The sequence below is a fragment of the Stegostoma tigrinum genome, chromosome 7 (genome assembly GCF_030684315.1).
Source record: "Stegostoma tigrinum isolate sSteTig4 chromosome 7, sSteTig4.hap1, whole genome shotgun sequence".
Classification (NCBI taxonomy): Eukaryota; Metazoa; Chordata; class Chondrichthyes; order Orectolobiformes; family Stegostomatidae; genus Stegostoma; species Stegostoma tigrinum.
In genome coordinates, this window is record NC_081360.1 from 35,004,342 (window position 1) to 35,023,758 (window position 19,417).

General features: G+C 37.9%; 1 protein-coding gene across 2 annotated transcripts in view; it reads left to right on the plus strand.

Annotated features, from left to right (window-relative positions):
- tmeff2a (transmembrane protein with EGF-like and two follistatin-like domains 2a) overlaps positions 1-19,417 on the plus strand; it is a 94,022-nt gene that overhangs the window by 65,280 nt on the left and 9,325 nt on the right. The window contains exons 5-9 of one of the 2 annotated variants that reach the window (XM_048535175.2): positions 2,858-2,954; positions 10,592-10,740; positions 15,813-15,872; positions 16,660-16,786; positions 16,902-17,060. In XM_048535175.2, coding sequence (XP_048391132.1) covers positions 2,858-2,954; positions 10,592-10,740; positions 15,813-15,872; positions 16,660-16,786; positions 16,902-17,060 — 592 coding nt within the window. The remainder of the gene's footprint in view (positions 1-2,857; positions 2,955-10,591; positions 10,741-15,812; positions 15,873-16,659; positions 16,787-16,901; positions 17,061-19,417) is intronic. The other variant, XM_048535176.2, reaches the window with a different exon arrangement.

The window sequence follows — 19,417 nt, forward strand, 5'->3', positions numbered from 1 at the left end:
CCGCTCCTGGGCCAATCCCATTAGTAATTCTTGGATCTCAGACAAGCATTCATAATGAGAACATCTGGTAAATCAGATGCCTGGCCATCTGTTCCACCTCGTTTTGCTGATATGGTGCAGGCGCTACGTAGATTGGGGAAGAAGTGAAGGTTTCATTGACTGACATTGTTACAATTGGGCCAATGTCCCAGTAAATGAGGGATGCCATTCAAACTTGCCAGCTTTCCATCCATCTGCCTCTGGTTTGAAAATGCTCACATCTCATGCCAACTCAGTGAAATAGAGATATGGCAGGTGGGGATGTCCTTCCTGATAATTCAACCCAACATTTCAGGTTGATGATCTTTTTCAAGTTAAAGGTCATCAGACTGAAATGTTGATTTTTTTTTCTTTTCTCAGATGCTGCCAGATGTGTGAGTATTTCCTATTTTTATTACTAATCCAAATTGCTCTGATCAGGGCAGTAGTCTTTTGTCTCCTTCGGTTCATATGTTTATTTATTTGCCTTGCCAAAATGCATTGGTTTTTGTCTGAACTATTCATGTTGTGAAAACATCTTATGACAACTCTCTGTTAAAGAAGTTTCTTTAAACAGATCTCTTCACTCTTTACTGATTGCCCAAACAAAATAAATAGTATTTCCCTATTCACCTAATTAAAACCTGTTTTAAAACAACCTTTTTTTCTTAACCTTCTTATTTCATGGGAATTAGTCCTAGAAATGTTAAGTCTCACTTCATTACTAGTTGAAATCAACCTGCTAAAACCACATTGGATAGACTAGCTTTAATGACCTTTCCATAATAGGTTACTCTAAATGTAGATACCCTGTCTTAATTGTTACCTTGTACAAATATCTTTTTACATTCCAATACACTTTATTAATGCCTATATTTGCAAAACCAGTATTATTACTGGTTTTTGTGATGATTTGATCCGCACAGTCATGTGTAAGGACCCAAAATGAGTCCATGCAGAAAACCCCAGTGATGTAGACACTACTCCTGACTGAATCAGAAGGTTGATCACAGTTGGCAACATATTCTAAGCCAGCATTTCACTGCTATACTGAGGGAGTACTATATAGGTGGACGTACTGTGTTCTGAGTGAGGTGTTTGCTTGTCCATGTGAGCATAACATACCTCATTAAACCATCCTAGGAAGTGTAAAAATTTTCTCCAAGTGTCCTAGTCAGCCTATTATCCCTCAACCAACAATAAAAACATTAATTTTCCACTTGGCACATTCCCAGATGTGAAGTCTTGCTGTGAGCAAATTAGTTGCCATGTTTCATTACAACACTGGGTTCACTTCAAAGGTAATTTATTGGCTGTGAAGCATGTTGGGACATCCTGATGGGGTACTGTATAAACTTATGTTCTTTTCTCTAGCTGATAGATTAACTGCTCGTATTTTTCTGCCTTCTTGAATGTTGCTTGCAAAGTCTCCTCTTCAGTCCAGAAGTATCTTAAACAAAGTCTGTCAGCTTTACATAGGCTTGAAGCAGACTTTCAGCCTTCCATTTTTGTCTTACTCATTTCCATAGTGTATGTTCCCGTACACAGGAACAACGGAGGGAACTTCTAGCAGTCTATATTTAAGTTAATTCACCACGTAAATTCAGGGATCCAAAAATTAGATCACCCTGAACATAACCCAGCTTCACATAAGGTGAAGAATAATACATGATGTAAGCATACAGTAATAGCATAAGTTGTAATTGATTACACCAGCAATATATCAGTCGAGGTCCAGTTTTTTTGGTTAAAGTCTTCAGCTTTTTTAATCTGATTGTTTCAAATGAAATCTTGATTTTATCTTTTTAAAATTTTATCTTTTTAAAATGGCATTTGAGTGAATTATTCTGTTTACAATATTTCCATTTTAAGTGCTGTTTCTCACAGGTTTTTAAATTACATATTCGCTTTAATTTTGCAGTTGTTGTAATATACTGCTGTGCAGTGCATTCATTTTATATTTTAAGGGAATTACTGTGAGTGTGATTTGAGAGTTTCTTCTTGCCATATTTTATGCTGACTCACTTAGGGGTAATGAGTTACAAAGATGTATATTCCTCCAAATGATTGGTAAATTTTGCAACAGGTATAGTTCAATTGAATAAAATTAGCTTCATTTGAATAAAAGTAAAGGAGGGGAGGATATAAAAAGATCTTAAAGTGTGCAGTCATATTTCTCAGAAAAAAATCATCATAAAGCAGTCACCTATGAGACTCCGCTGACCAGAAATAAAAGACTCTGAAATACTTAAAGTATTTAAATGCACAAAAGCAAGAAATGTGAAGAATTACTCACAAATTTATCTTAACACCTTGTCAGAGTCAAATGTAAGAGATAAATAAGAATTTGGGGAGACAGTAGCAATGTTATTGGACAAGTAATCCAGAAAAAAATGTTCCTCAGACATAGATTCAAAACCCAAATCTTAATTCTGGAATATAAAACTAGTCTAAGTAACAGTGACAATGAAAACATCGATTGTTGTAAATCCCATTTAGGAAACCTGCTGGCCTTACCAGACTTGCCAATATCCCATAAAAACAGAACAAGTTCCTTTTTGAGGAAGGCTCACAGGACCCGAAAGGTTAACTCTGTTTTCTCCTTCACAGATGCTGCCAGACTTGCTAAGTCTTTTCGGCAACTTTGTTTTTGCTCCTGATTTACAGCATCAGCAGTGTTTTCAGTTTTTATTACACATCCTTTTTGGATGGAACATCATGTAACCTGAATATTTTTAACTTGCCCATTTCTAGTATTCACCAGAAAATAAAAATAAAATCACAAAGTCATGAGAATATTTTGTTTTTTTTTTAATTTCTAAATAATATTAACCTGCAGGAAATGAAGGTTCTGGAGAAACCATTCTGAAGAAAACCTCATCATGTGATATCTGCCAATTTGGAGCAGAATGCGATGAAGATGCAGAAGATGTTTGGTAAATGCATTCCTTAATGGCAAATATTAATTGTTGTTAACATCTACAAACTGTAAATGCAACAGCATCACTGGCACACTTTATTAAATGAGACGTTCTTAGTGAGTCAACTGAGGCTTTTGTGACCTGGATTTAAATTCAGGCCCTCCAATAAGATGAAAGTCTATCGACGTCGCAACTTTGAATCTTCGTGGAAGTGTGGCCTCTGTTCTCAGCACGTGTTTTGACCTGCATCCAGACATTAATAATCAAATTGTAATTCTTAAGGTTGGAACTTAGGGAGATAACAAGGTGTAAAGCTGGATGAACACCGCAGGCCAAGCAGCATCAGAGCAGCAGGAAAGCTGACGGTTTGGGCCTAGACCCTTTCTGAAGACAGGTCTAGGCCTGAAACGTCAACTTTCCTGCTCCTCTGATGCTGCTTGGCCTGCTGTGTTCAACCAGCTCTAGAACTTGGTATCTCGGATTCTGCAGTTCCTACTATCTCTGGGACCTGGGATGTTGTATTCATACAGTTGGAATACTTTTCTAAAATTTAGGTGGCTCATAGGCGGTTTTACCTGTACCTGATCGAGCTGTTTGATACTGAAATCAAATGTAAAGTGGTGGGATCTCCCTCAAAACCAACACGCCTTCAGGATGACCGAGAATTAAAAGGTCTATAGCCATCTCATAGCAAACTCCAACTGTTGTGAGCAAAAACAAAAGTTGCTGGGAAAGCTCAGCAGATCTGGCAGCATCTGTGAAGAAAAATCAGAGTTAACGTTTTGGGTCTAGCTTCTGAGAAAAGGTCACTAGGCTTAAAACATTAACTCTGATTTCTCTTCACAGATGCTGCCAGACTGGCTGAGCTTTTACAGCAACTTCCGTTTTTGTTTCTGATTACATCATCTACAGCTCTTTAGGTTTTTATCCAACTGACATGAAACTATGTTCACATTGAAAGTTTTTTAGTAAGTTCACTCAACTGTTTTAAAACTTGCATAATGTTGACATGTGTGCTTCCTACTGTTAGTTTGCCTTTACATTGTAGTCACTGCAGGATCCAAAAAAATACAAATCTATGCAAGGTTATAAAATCCTCAAAGCACTCAAGTCCAACTGAATTGTAGTTGTTCCAAAGAGGAAAAAGGAACAAGTTGCATACAATAAATGGGTATTCATCGCTGTGGCTTTAGTAATTTAACTGTTAAAAATCAATTGGGGGAAATCTATAAAATCTTAGTATGTGAACATATGATTTGCTTGCTAAAGCAACAGACAGACATTGGACATTTGTATGAATGCAAATCACAAAGTTAATCTGTAGCCTAATTCAGTACATAGTTCACATAGAATGCAACATTTCCATTCAAAGTTTAATCTCAAAACCCTTGAGAATAACCAAGCATGACTGAAAAGACATGCATCCAGAAACAATCCAAATGCTTTGTGACAGGGTTGCTAGCTCTCCAGAATTACTTTCATTTCTCCTGGAATTGAAGACTAATTTCCAGAACACTAGTGCCATCATAACTGGAGAAAAAAAATCACAAGGTTATTAAAAATGTACTGTTTGTATTTCTTTGAACACTTTTGTTTATTAGTTATAAAACCATGAAGACAGGACAAAAAGCTGTTTAACTGAAGCCAAGAATCATCCAAACAGATTTCAAAACAACTGTGTTGCAATTTGTGTAGAAAGGCAGTATCTGTACTGCATTATCTATAAATACTGCATTGACTTGGTCATTGACAGCTGAACAAGTTGAGAATTTGAGGGCTCCCAGGAATGGTACAAAGGGTAAAGATTTAATCAAATTACTCAAAGCTTCAATTTTCCCGTCTGATCAACTTGGGTTAACAGAGAACCAGCTTTCTTATACTTAACCAGAGACTACTATTTATTTCAAATAAAGCAGTTGTAACCATATACAAACAAAATATTAACTATCAATCTTTAACTCTTTAATATAATTTCTCCTTCTTAAATGCGTAAACATATATCAGCCAGACATAAACAAGCAAAGAAATAGATGTAATGAGTGGAAAAAGAATTTGGGAACACAATGCAAAAACACAAATCCACGGGATTCAATGAAGGGTCATTTTTCCTCTTCCAAGCCCTTCTAACCTTTAATCTTCATTATGAGTCCCTGCAATTCTTTCCTGCTGATGCACTGAGGTTGGCATTTCAATTGTTTAATCTCTCAGTCACTTGTTACTGAGAATAGCTGGCTGTTATGTTATTGTTTGTTGTTTTTCTGCAAGAAGAGAGAGATGCCATCCTTACAGAAGTTTTCGATGCCTGTGCAGATGCAGTCCAACTGCCCAGGACCCAGTCAAAGTTGTTGTCATGCTGATGACTTCTGACCCACATAACTGGTACTGATTGCTTTTTCAATCAACAGTCTAAGTTGTCGTTCAGGGTCTTGGTGAGTCTGCAGCATCTTCCCCACTGCTTGAGCACAGAAACAGTGTAAATACAACTCACAATGACGTACAGTAACTTGCTTTACAACTGTAATATCTCCCTTCACATTTTCCTCGATTTAAAGCAGTATCTTTTTCCCACTTTGGTTCACAGTACAGAAAAAATTTATAAAATGATTTTTCCATTTGTGATGCATCATCTGTATCAGTCAGTGCCTATCCTTTAAGATCACAGCAACTTAAGAAAGACTTCTGGATTTGCATACAAAGCTCAGTAATTGTAACAAGGTCAGCCAAGTAGATCTCTCAGAATGAGTTCCCTGATTGGGGCTGTTAACCAGGCCCAATCAGGGAGCCCCAGCTGACAAATAAGAACAGGAGTGTCAGACATCCTGTTCTCTCTGAGAGCTAGATCAACGTCAAGGACTCGCAACATGTAAATAAAAGGTGACTTGAATTGTGATGAGATACTATCCTTAGTGCAATTATTTCACAAAGTACCAAAAGCAATCTGTAGATTTTTTTAAAATGTTGCAAGATACGGTACCAGGTGGCTAAATTTCTTGTCCACTTCTGACAGTTCCAAATATTTTAAAAATGAAAGATCAACACCAACCCACTCAATTCTTATTTTAACATAAACAGGAGACCCATACATCCTCAGGAGTTGGTTATGTCTTCAAATCATTTTTAAGGAAGCTGAGTGCATTCATTTTTAACATCACTTTTAATTTTTAAAAGCCACCAGGCTAGCTTAACAGGTTTCATGAAATGCATCATCTGAAGGGAGCCCCAGAGGCCAGGTGAAACAGGTGTCTGTATTGCCTGCCCGCAAAAATGATCAATACTGTATACGCCATCTGCCCCTCAGACCCCAACCTGACAATCTTTCTGACCTGCTCCCAATATCTAATCTCCTAATGCTACAGTCCCTATTTAATTTGCCTGGCTTTTTAAAAATTATTTTATTTTGTTTAAGAAAACATCAGGTCCGACTCTATGATCTCCCTAACTGTTTTTTAATCCTCCAAGTTCGACACTTTGCAGCGGTTTCTGCATGTGGAATTCAATGTGTCAACTTGCCAGTCATGGCCGTTTAACTGAGAGGAAATATTAGTCCTACCATTAGGTTTAGTATAATCTCCAGAAAACCATACCTCTGAGTTTACTAAATGATTAACCATCCTAACAACCTTTCAGCCACTTATCAGTATTGGAAATAAAGTCCCTAATTTTGTTAGCATTTACATCTTGCCACTACTCTTATCTCTATAAAATATCGTATAGCATTCTCAGCATAGGAGGCTTTAGAATTTACACAACAGGGATCAATTATGAACGAAGAACTTAGAGGTTCTGAACAACATAACCACTTTTTTTTCAGAACAACTGATCACTCAATTCTGTTATATCATTTTTCCCCACATACATCTATAAATATTTTCCAAACCATTTGTGGACCTTCTCAAAATATACTTACTATCTTAAGTATAAATGCAGAAAAACCAATAAGACTGCAAGTTTTGAAAACTTATCACAGTACTCTGCCTTTTCCCAGACTATATCTCTCCTCCCTGCCTTGAATACTAAATAATATGCCAGATCTATTTTTACTCCACAGCATTCATGTATTCGCGATGACATGTTTGAACAATTATTTCTACTTGCAAATATAAAAATCCATGTATACCAACCTATCATCACATGTGTGCATCTACTCACAATCTTGTTATATATGAAAACACATGTGGACATGTTTCGTCATCTATATTTTCCTGTGTTCTTAGATGATTTCAACTCTCAGTAAGAGGATTGTGAACTTCAATAAATAGACAGACATCTTAATAGCTTTTTTTTGTGTGATGAAATTATAATTTGTTAAATGTACAATAACCTAAAAAATGTGATTTATTGTTTAAGAGTCTATTAAAGAAAAGGATGTGAACACATTTATAAGGTTGGGTACATGATACAGTCTTTGATCCCTGCCATAAATTTTCTTTTCCTAGCTACTAACTCTAGCCATCTTACCGGCCACTCTGAGAAAAAACCAACTGTTCACAACAGTTCTGCAGGGTTGAGCCTCGGTGTTGAGCTTCTGACTTTACATCCACATTATCAGAAAGAACATGTTTTTATTTATTTGTCCCTGCTTCTGCATAGCTACTGCTGAAACACTCATTCAATTCTCTTCTTTCTTCTAAACTATTCAATTTTATCCCAGCTCGACTCCCATCTTTGTCTCTCCATAGACTAAAGCCAAGCTAAAACACAGGTACCAGTATCTCAGCTCTCAGCACATTTCACTCACCCATCACCCCTATGCTGCTGATCTACACTATCTCCCAGTCTGACAAAACCTTTTCAAATCCTTGACTTCCTCCATCTCTGCAACCTTCTATAATTCTCTAATCCTGGCCTCTTGAGTATCCTGCATTTTAATTGTTCCACTCTTTGGCCCCACTTTCCTACCTCACTTTACTTCTCTAAAACATAGTTCATGTTCCTCAATATGCCTAATTTTTTTATGATATGCTTGGTATTAAATATTACTCAATAATGCTAATGTGAAATACCTTTGGACATCTTGCTACATTAATTATTTTATACAGATGTTGTCGTGAAAGAATTTGATTATTTAACTAAATCAGTACAATATTCTAAATCCCTGTTTGTCAATTGAATTGGCTGTAATATGCTTGCTTTGCTTGTTTCACTGTTCATCTGAACTCTAATAAATGATGACTAGCTTGTCAGGAAATACTCTGCTTAAATCAGAATTGTGTTCAGATCAAGATCCTATGAACTGCAGTGAAAACAGCAAATCACAAATCTTTTAGCACACCAGCAATTCAATTCAATAGAAATCATTTAAGGTGCTTAAGAAAATATTAATTTTTTACAAAGGATTACGTATGACATATGGCCCAATCACTGCTTGCTGGCTTTCTTCTTTCCTCCTCTAAATCTAATGCTGTTTCCTTCTTCTTCATATGCTCAAGTAGCTTCCCTTTAAATGCATCCATATCATAGCCTCCTTTGCTCTGTGGGTTTTTTTTAAGTTTGCACTGATAGTATCACACTCAAACCCAACCTTATCCCCATAACCCCGTTTACCGGGGTTAATCCACCTAACCTATACGTCCATGGATACTGCAGACAATTTAGCATGAACAACCTACCGAACCTGCACAACTTTGGACTGGGGGAGGAAAGCAGAGCACCCAGTGGTAACCTATGCAGACACAGGGAGAATATGCAAACTCCACACAGTCACCCAGGGCTGGAATCAAACTCAGATCCCTGGCATTGTGAGGCACTAGTGCTAACCACTGAACCACCATGCCGCCGTGCACATGGTTCACTTCAGCTACTCCCTGCAACAGCAAGTCCCACAGTCTCATCAGTCTTTGGATAAAGATGTTTGTTCCGTTTCCTCCCACGTGGGAAAATTTTCCCTGTATAATTTTAAGACCTCAATTAAGTTTTGCCTCATCTTTCTAGTTTTTTTTCCCAAAAGCAAAAGAAACCTCAGCCTTTAGTCCTTCCCTGTGTACCCATTCATTTCTGATTACATCTTTATAAATCATCTGTGCACTTCCCCATCATTTTATCGTATGGTAATTAGTCTGCATGCAGTACTCCCAAATATGGTCAAACCAGCGTTTTCTAAAGGTTTAGCAGAACTTCACTACTTTTCCATTCTAAAGCTATGTGCTCCTTGATTTAATAATATTGAATGCTAGTAAATATACTCATGAAGCAATACAAAACTTATTTTTGAACTGCAAACCTTATAAATGTGCTGTTTCTTGTGACTCTGAGCTATCATTTGTAGCCTGTCTGGTTTGGAGGTATTCTTTGCGTAGCAACCGTGTGTTGCTTCATCGTTGTATATTCTCTCAAGAGAAAGAAGGCAGCAAAATAATATTGGTGAACCACTACTGAGTTCCATTCCAAGAAGCGCAAAATGACTTAATGTGGACAATTTAATACAACAGTTGGCCTTTTTTTAAGCTCTTTATTCTGAGACGTGAAATACCTGACTGTCACTTGGAGACTCCCAATGATACCATTACAGACATTGTTGTGGAAAGAAATCAAAAGAAGACATATTTCTAGTCATTTCATGATGCAGCATTTTATAGAATCTGCAGTGTTCTCCTTTATATTGGTCCTGATTGTGGCCCTCAGCAAAATGTTATAGCACAATATCATGGGGCAGTTCAGATAACCATGATCACTGATAATGAAGGGCTGATAGGTCAGGTTGAGTGGAGTGGCTTCATTTGCTGTTCTATCTTCACCAATCTCCATTTTAACACAGTTAGTTTTGTTTTAACAAAGATCTGTAGCTTGGGTTGCGGTTGGAATTGTTGGTTGGTTCGCCAAGCTGACTGGTTTTCACGCAAATGTTTCGTCTCCCATCTAGGTGACATTGTCAGTGCTGTGTAGCCTCCATTGAATACCATTGCTCTGTCCTGCTCTGAATTTATATGGCCCAGTCTGTCATGGTGGGCAGCCTTGTTTCTGGTTTTGTACTGTAGTGGTATGTCGTTGGGTTTATTTCAACATGTTCGTTAGTTGCATCAGTGGTTAAAGAACAGTTAGTTTTGCTGAAGGATAAAGCTTCCACTGCACTGAGGTGACATCCTTGTTAATCAATATGTCAGTGTTATGTAATATACGTGATAACTCACTGGAATTTTAACTGGTTTCAAAACGGGATCTGCTGTGGAAGTTCTATGAGATAACCTGTCTGGAACCCATGATGCATGCTTAGATAAATTTCAAAACTACTCCTTAATGATTCTAGGCGCAACAAGAGCACTCCTCTGGGTCACACAGTCTCACCCAATGGCATTCTGAATACAGTATTGTTGCATTTCAAAGATTTGTCATTCAAAGAATAACTTTTCAAACATCAAGGCTTTCTATGCTAAAGTTACTTTTATATTTTTGATTAAAAAATAACTACCAATTGTCAGATATAAGTATTGCGTCTATCTATTGCTTAGCACATTACATTCAGGAGATTAATTTAAGGGATCACCTACTTTTCGTTCAAAGCTTCTCAGCAATGACAAGGAATGCGGTACAGTCTATAGATTTGTTAAAGCAATTCTTCAAACTGCACTCCCAATAAAAGCAGTTCCTCATTTGGAGCTGTGGATATTGGAATGTTAGCAAGAGTTAATTAAAGCTTTTGTTTTTTTCTCATCTAGGTGTGTGTGCAACATTGACTGTTCCCGCATCAGTTTCAACCCTGTATGTGCTTCTGATGGTAAATCCTATGATAACCCTTGTCAGGTTAAAGAGGCATCTTGCCAGAATCAGGAATTCATAGAAGTCACTCATTTGGGAAGATGTCCAGGTAAATGAAACAGTTTAATTGCTCTATTTGGTATTTAAAAAGTGCAATTTCCTGATTGTTTTTGCAAGATCTCGTGAATATTCTGTTAAAGTATTCATGCTATTTCAGTGTCCAATGACGTAAATTCAATGATCCTGTACTAAGGCACTTGAAACAAATGTGGATTAGAGAGTAGGCTGCAGCATTACTGTTTCACCTCTGAACCACACTTAAAATGTAGGATCAGAAGTTTATAAAACAATTAAAAACCAAAAGAACTGCGGATGCTGTAAATCAGGAATAAGAGTAGAAGTTGCTGGAAAAGCTCAGCAGGTCTGGCAATATTTGTTCTGAGGAAGGGTCATCAGACCGAAAACGTTAACTCTGATCTTTTTCTTCACAGATGCTACCTGACCTGCTGAGCTTTTCCAGCAACTTCTGTTTTTGTTTATAAAGCAGTTATTTGACATTTTTAATTCTATGCCGTGATTTATTCCAGAGTATCTGATGTTTAATCCTTGTGGTAATATTCCATCACCACAGCTATTAGCATTTGTTTACAAACAATAAGTATAATGATCATTTTACAAAACAAAATGAATTAATTTGAGAATACCTATATAAGAAGTAGCCAAACTAGTATCCAGCTCTTCTACTGGTGAAGTGCAATTTGTTTACTCTCAATTAATTTCACCCACAGCCCATCAAGGAAGCAACACAGCCATTACTGCCATAAGCACAAACAATCATCACAATACTAGACTCTCTAGCAGAAATCAAGGCAGCTGAATGTAAGCACTGCTGCTGATTTACCATAACATAGGTTATGCTGCATGGCTGTCCAGTTCGATGGTGCAGCTTGCTAAGTCCTTCACTGGTAAGGATAGCACACATATGACTGAAGTGAAGAAGAACTGAAGACACAATACTGGGTTTCTCCTTGAGTTTGGGAAGAAATCTTGCATTGCATCTGCTCGTTTTCCTTCAAATGAAGAACACAGACTTCAGAGAACAAGAGTCACCCTTTCAAACTTGTAACAAAATTGATCATTTATTTACTGTTCAGTACATGAAATTAGACAGAGAAAGAGAGAAAAATGGGGAAAACAGAAAAGGTAGAAGGTGCAAGAATGAATAGAAAGCAAAACAAGAAGCAAATCAGAAAAGAACCAAGAGAGCACATGATTGGTAATGATAGGAAGAAAGACAAGAAACAATGAATGAAAATGGGTGAAACAGTGGCTCGGTCATTGGCACTGCTGTCTCACAGTGTCAGAGACCCAGGTTCAATTTCAGCCTCTGACAACTGTCTATGTGGAGTTTACATATTCTCCATGTGTCGGTGTGGATTTCTTCCGACTGCTCTCGTTTCTTTCCACAGGCTAAAAATGTGCAGGTTAGGTGAACTGACCATGCTAAATTGCCTGTACTGTCCTGGGATGTGGATTAATCATGAGAAATGTAGGATTATGCGGACAGAGTGGGGGGGGGGGGGGTGGGGTTGGTCTGGGTGAAATGCCTTTCAGAGGATTGGCATGGATTCAATGGGTTGAATGGCCTGCTTCCAGGCATAGTGATTCTGGGAATAAAAGAGATGAAAAGAGGGAAGTGAGATAGAATGACAATATTAGATGACAGAAAAAGTAAATAAGGAAGGGGTGTTAGGGAGGAGATGGAATGAGAACGAGAAAAGGTAGAGACAGAATGAAAAAATTGAGAGAAATACAGATATCAAATAACTAAGTGAAGGCAAAGCATATTTCAACAGCCACAGTGATGAATTAAGTTTCAAAATTACTCACATACTTTAATTACAATTTTAACCGATGAAACGTAATGGGCTATATGCACGTTTCTCATTCTGCTCCCTGCAAGTGCCACTCCTCGATGGGAGCATAAAAATGTACAGTTATCCCCATCTATTTAATATTTGTTACTGCTTGACAGTACACAGTTTTTTTTTCAACCTCTTGAAAAGTTGACCATCTGTGACCTATGCCTTCTGTTCAACTGCAACTGCTAAAATCATACAAAGCCTAGTAATACAACCCCAGTTATTCAGTAATATAGTGAGTTTTCCCAATTAAGCATTCTCCTCACATCTGCATCACTCAAAGACTAGAATTGAATCTCGAAATTCTGATGTTGCAATATTATTGGAAACTATACTAAAAAGTGGATTTATATAGAATAACAAAGTTAGTACACTATAAAGTACCAGTTAATTCTGTATTCACAGTAATGTTTAGCTGAATTTTAAAAATGATCTATGTACAGAAATGCTGATGTATGGATGCTCTGAATATCTTGTAAACACTGCAGGTACATTAGATTTTCCACTCCCAAGGTAATACACTTGAACTTTATTGTTGACATTTTCCTTATTATAACTTATTCTTATAATTGTGAAGTTTTATAGTGCAAGTACACACACTGGGCCAAATTTCACCAAAATTGGTCAAGTTACAATTTCAGGGAGTTCCATGGGAGGCTTCCTTGCCAAAAGTTGCAGTGGACTTTTATGCAGTGCTTCACAGCTTGCTTCATTAGCTTTGCACTGTGCCTGTACAGGGCGTTGCTTGTACTATCATGTGTTCACCAGAACAGAAGTAGTTACCACTGCTGGGATTCCTGGAGCCATATTTAAAACTCCATACCACACAAAATGAGGTATTGCCAGCCAACAGCTGCCCTTCACACGCACATTGCAGGAGGGAAACTAAAAAGAAACTCGAGGGCACACTGGTGGCTGAAAATGTTCACTTTTACAAACAGCAAAAGCAAAGAAAAAGTAAATAAAAATTAGCCACATTTGCTTCTGGGAAGAAACAGAGCCCACTCACCTTTGAATCAATGACAAATTTACAATCAATGAATAATCACAGTACTCAACTCCTATCTACAGAAACCAGGTGCCGGTTAAGTCCTGTCTGACTTGTGCCTTACATTGCCCTTCTTTATCAGGCTGTAGGTGACATTACTCCTGTTCACTATCTTCATCTTCCTCCTTAGAAGATTGTTGGTCCTCTCTCCCAGCTCCTCAGCATCTATCACATCCCTTTTCAGCCTACTTTCCAGACTGCAGTCAGGCAGAGCCCTTGACTGTGACCACCTCATTTTGACGACTGACCTTGTCGCAGCCCCCACACTCAGATCAGAGACTGCCCTTGACTGACCAGCAGGACTTTCTGACTGATGACAATCTCCTTTGACTTGACCAAGGAATACTCCCCTTAGACTCCGATCTGGCCATTGGATTGAAGAAAATGCAATTTAATTGGTGTCCAAACAGGTGGCGTGTCCTGTAGGTTGACAGTGACATAGCATAATGCTAGACAACAACATGTGACACTCCTTGAATTAATACCACTAACAACCATGACAAGGTCTTGGCTTTGTATCTGCACTGAACAGCAAGGCAAGACAGAAGTACCATGAGCCTTTAAATTCTGAATGAAGTGACAAAATGCAAAGATGCAGTCCAAGGAAAGATGCTGTGAGCATGCGAAAAAGACCAGAGGAAGTGTGTGATACGAGAGCAAACAATGAGCCCTAATGCACCCGGGTCCAATCCATGACATCGATAATTGTCCCTGCAATGCAAAGTGCCATGGCAGGAGCATTACTTTGAAGCTGTTAGTGCATTCTAAACTGCAGCTTTGAAGTGAAGTGGAGAACTGTATTGTACGGGAGTCGGATGTAACATGATGTGGTAAGACTGGTGCATGTACAGTATCAGTCTGCATGGATGTGGTGTTAAGACAGCCACTGCCTATGAAACATAACTGAGATGTTATTGACTGCTGCCTAAGTTGGAGGCTGAGAGGTGCAAGTAGTGAGCTGGAGTCACTACGTACCACCTCTGACTTCCATGTCGGGAATTGTCACCTGTAGTTTCTCTCTGGTGCATGAAAGAATATGAAATTTCATATCAATGAGGCATAATCAAGCACTAATAGTGGGCAAATACATGTATGTTGCCTGTCACCACTCACTAACGAGATTCTGGTTCATAACTCAGTTGCAGAATCAGACATTTTTTCCTACCTCCTTTTAAGAACCACATTTTCTCTGATTTTTGCCAGATTTTTCCAACAAACTCACCATTATCCACATTGTTGAGGGGCTGGAAAGATTCCACCCATTGTGACTGCAAGTTTATAATATGACAGTGAACCATGTGATACCATTGAAAAGTATGCGGTTTTCTCAACCGATAGGACAAAAATTCTTCGTGAGAGATGATGCAGTCTGTGTGCTGGGTTAAAATCCTTGAATTTTATGACCTGACAACACATTTTGCAGTACTCTAAAATGTAGAGATTGTACCATGTCCAAACTTCTTTATGAATCTCAGGGGTCAACTGCATAACATGCATAATAATGCTAAATACTTTATAATACGAGACAAAGCAAGAGGGGCTTTCATTTTCACTGTGAGAGCTCTACTTTCTACAGACACCATTGTTTTTAAGAACTTTTTGTAAGCGAGGATTCTGCAAAGGTAAGAGTGAAGTTACTTTCAGTGAGGAGAAAAGCAAAGCATGAAAACTAAAGAAAATCTATGGTTTAATTTGTCATCAGAGATATCCGTAAACTACTGTGCTCTTCCCAATCAACAAGGGATGACATGGAACTAACCTGCAAAAAGAAAATACCATTTGAAACAATTGTCTTTATATTGAAACACACAAAACCTCAAAATGTGCGTAGCATCCTTTATGTGAAGTTAATGGCCCTTCTTTAAGGAAAAAAAAATGTTCTGGAAAATTACCTTCTGTAAACTAGCAACTCTAATCTTACTAATTTGCACATGACCCAGAGGGCAGCACATTCCACACCAGGATAATTAATTCCAGAATAAGCCTTAGAATGAAATGCCTTTGCACAAACGCTTAATTAACACATTACGTTAAGTAAAATGCTGGTTATTCCCTGATGATTTTAGCAGGAAAAAAATGTACAGTTTCTTCTCCAACTGTTTCCCTGTAGAACAAACTGATGAAAAGAGTCACAGGACAGAAGAAATGTGTGTCATACAGGTTGCCTGGATAACTTAAGTCATTTTAAAACAATTTTAACTTTTTGAACAGACAACGCAACCACAGGTACGAAAACTGAAGATGGGCTTTATGCAAGAACTGATTACACAGGTAGCCATTTCTAACCTCTTTGAGAAATTTGGTTTTTTTTAAATAAGGATAAAAATATTAGGAGTTTAGTTCTTTGAAGTTCCAACAAGTTGTGTTTTTTCATTCTGGAGGCCCTTATAGAATCTCACTTGTAATATTTTCCTGACTCAATATTATATAGTTCCCGATTGTTCGTCACAGTATTCAAACACAGTCTTTTGTGGTATGGTCTGTAGATGAAACAGAAAATTTTTCTGTTTTAGGAATTTTTAAAGACTTCTTGCTAATTGTTTTTCTTGGTCAGAGTGATTACTGCACAACGTTGCTAGAGAGGAAGAAATACCAATGGGTCTTCTGCTTCCAATAGCCCTTTAGTGATTGTTTTTGAAAACGTGAAGACAAGATCATTGGATCTTCATTGGTGAAGAAGGCTGCCTAGTTCACCAAATAGGTTTACATTAAAATGGCTACTTGGATGAGACATTTGTGAAGATAGGGTAAATTATCAGGACTTTCAGGACAACAGCAGAAGAATCAGCTGGCCAAGAACATCAAGTTGGATTGATATTGTAATCTCAATTTATAAATTAGATCTTGTTCGACTGCTATTTCTCTCTGAAGTTCCTTCACTGGAATTCATTATTCTCATGCTACGAGCAATCTAATCTTGATGTCATAATTTATAAGATGACATTCATATAGAACCCAACTCCACTGGCACTTATACTCTTTCCTGAAGTCATTAAACATTTTTCAATATTTTATTTATTATTCAATATTTCCCTCCATTTTGCATTTTATATTACAGAAAAAAATGCCAATAAATTAGAAAAACCTGCCCGGGGACTATTTATCCCATGTCCCAATCACTTGGATAATCTTTGTTTACATGGAAAATGTGAATACTTGATTAATAAACAAGAACCATCTTGCAGGTAAATGTTTAGACAAGACAGAAACAAATCAATTTGTTTTAAAATTTCTATGTAAATATTACTGATTTCAATATTGTATCAATGCATTTGCTGAATAATTACTCTCATCTTGCAGCTGTGAAACAGGTTTTAAAGGACCACGCTGTGAACAAAAAGAGTTTAATGTTTTGTACGTAGTTCCTGGAGCTGGAAAACTTCAGTATGTCTTAATAGCATCCATCATTGGAGCTGTGCAGGTGGCCATCATTTTGATTGTTGTTCTTTGCATAACAAGGTAACCTTACTTATTAATAATTGGTCAAGGTATTTGATTAAGGTAGTCGGTATTCTGATTTCCACTGCATCATCCTGTGCTACTTGTTAATCATGTTAATTTTAAAAAGCAGTATCTCATTTTTGGCACCTGGGACGTCAGCATCAAGCCTTCATTTGCAAGAGGAACAAGTGCTCTGCAATGTTATTTATCTGAGAGACTGGGCAGATCTTGTGTGATCTTTATGACAATAAGCAGCATTATGACAACATTAAGTCAAAATTGGCAATACTGAGGAAAGCAAGGTTCTGAGGGAGTTACATGGAGGATGGGCAGTGTCAAAATTGGTAGCCTGTTCACCACATGTAAATATATTAACAGTCAATTAAACTTGACCCCAATAGTACACTGCCTTTGCCATAATATAGTTGGGTCAGAATGGTCAGCTGTTTTTTTGGAAGTTTTTAAAAGGATGAAAGAGTGGATATTGTATTTGGTGATGCCCTTTGTCTATCAGGGGTTTCTGAGTATAACCTCATCCCAAATCGCCTTAGGCAATTTGAATAAGAATGAAATAGAACTGGCATCACCCCAAGGTCAGATATAACACTGTCAAGTTGATCTCCATCAGTCTACCTCGCTAACATTTGCGTGTGTATGAAAATTGGTGACCTGTTATACAGATAAAAATCAAGCAATTGACTGGCACACAGTAAAATCTTGATCAGTTGAATCATATTGTACACAGTCAGGCTATTGCAAAAGACACTGAAAAACAGTGAGTCAGTGCTGAAAAAGCTTATAACCTTTCTCTGCTTATGGTGCTGTTCTAGATGAGCCTCTGTTTGTCTAGCATCAGTGCAATCAGAAACATTTTCCATGTTTTTGTGCTGCAGTGTGAAATTCTGGAGCATCAACATAGCTTTTGCAGCTTCAGCTGAGGTGCCAACCTGGCGGAGCTAAACACAGGGCTACTTTCTTGGACCAAACAGGGCTGTTCGCCTTTTGAGCAACAACAAATTTACAGTCAATGAATGATGACTTCACCTAACTCTTATCTATAGTATGCAAGTCAATTAAATCCCATCTGACAAACTGCACCTGATGCTGCCCTGCTGTATGATGAAGGTGATGTTCCTCCTACTCAATGTTCTCATTTTCCTCATCAGAAGACTGCCAGTACTCTTCAGCACCTATCACATCTCCCTTGTCTCCTCTGGTTGTACAGGTCATAACATACAATGGTTTAGCACACATTTTGACTGGAGTGAACTGCCAAGGTCCCCATCAGACCAATCCAAGCATCAGAACCTCAACTTCAGAAGACCTACTGTCTGCTCGGACTGCATTGTATCCAAGCTTAGCCTCAGTTGGGGAACTGCATATTAGAGTCTTTAGCCATGATTGCACGATTATAGCCCTCATCTCCCAGCAGCTATCCTCAGAAGACATTTTGCCCTTGAAATGAAGCTGGAATTCAAGTTAATCTTGGATATAGGACATTATGACAGCTTCCACAATACCTAATTCAGACCTCTAAAAAAGTGTGGTACTGATGATCACAGATGATTTTTACATTCACCAAATAGAACTCTTTCATGGTGAATTCAGCAGTGTTATCATATGGTGCACACTGTAATGCCCTGCATCTGGGGAAAGCCAGCTAGTTGGCAAAGTTTACTGCATTGGCTACAGCAGTTTCCTTGTGATTGGGAAAAGAGATGAAGCACTGTGATCTGGCACAAATTATATCAGTAACAGCTTTGATAACATTTTAGTTGGAAATCACATTCAAGTTCTCAGCTGATCCTTGGCAGTAACCATTCACATAAAAATGTAGCACAGCTATCACCTTGATGGCCATTCACTCCTTTGGATCACAACTCCTGTTCCAGCAGTTGACATAGTTTGGATACCTGGGACATCTTCATTTGGATGAAATGGCATCTAGAACGAAGGAATCTGGGCCTCCTCTGCATCCTGAAGGATCCTTTGCTGTGACTCATTCATGTGGCACTGTCCAGCAGCTCTGTTCGCTGGTCCTGGGCTTTCTGACACATTTGTTCCTCCTTAATATCTTTGCACTTTAGTTGTGCAGTGCCCATTTGGTTTGATTTGATTTCATTTCATTTCATTGTTATCACATGTACTGAGTTACAACAAAAAGTATTGTTTTGCATGCTATCCAGTCAAATCATTCCAGTATATAAGTACTTCAGGATAATAGAACAGAATACAAATTAAAGTGTTACAGCTACAGAGAAGGTGCAGAGAAAGATCAACTTTACTATACAAGAGGTCCATTCTTGTATCTGTTGGTACAAATTTTTAAACTTCTATTGTCTTCTGCCCAATTGAAGATGGTGGAAGAGGGTGAA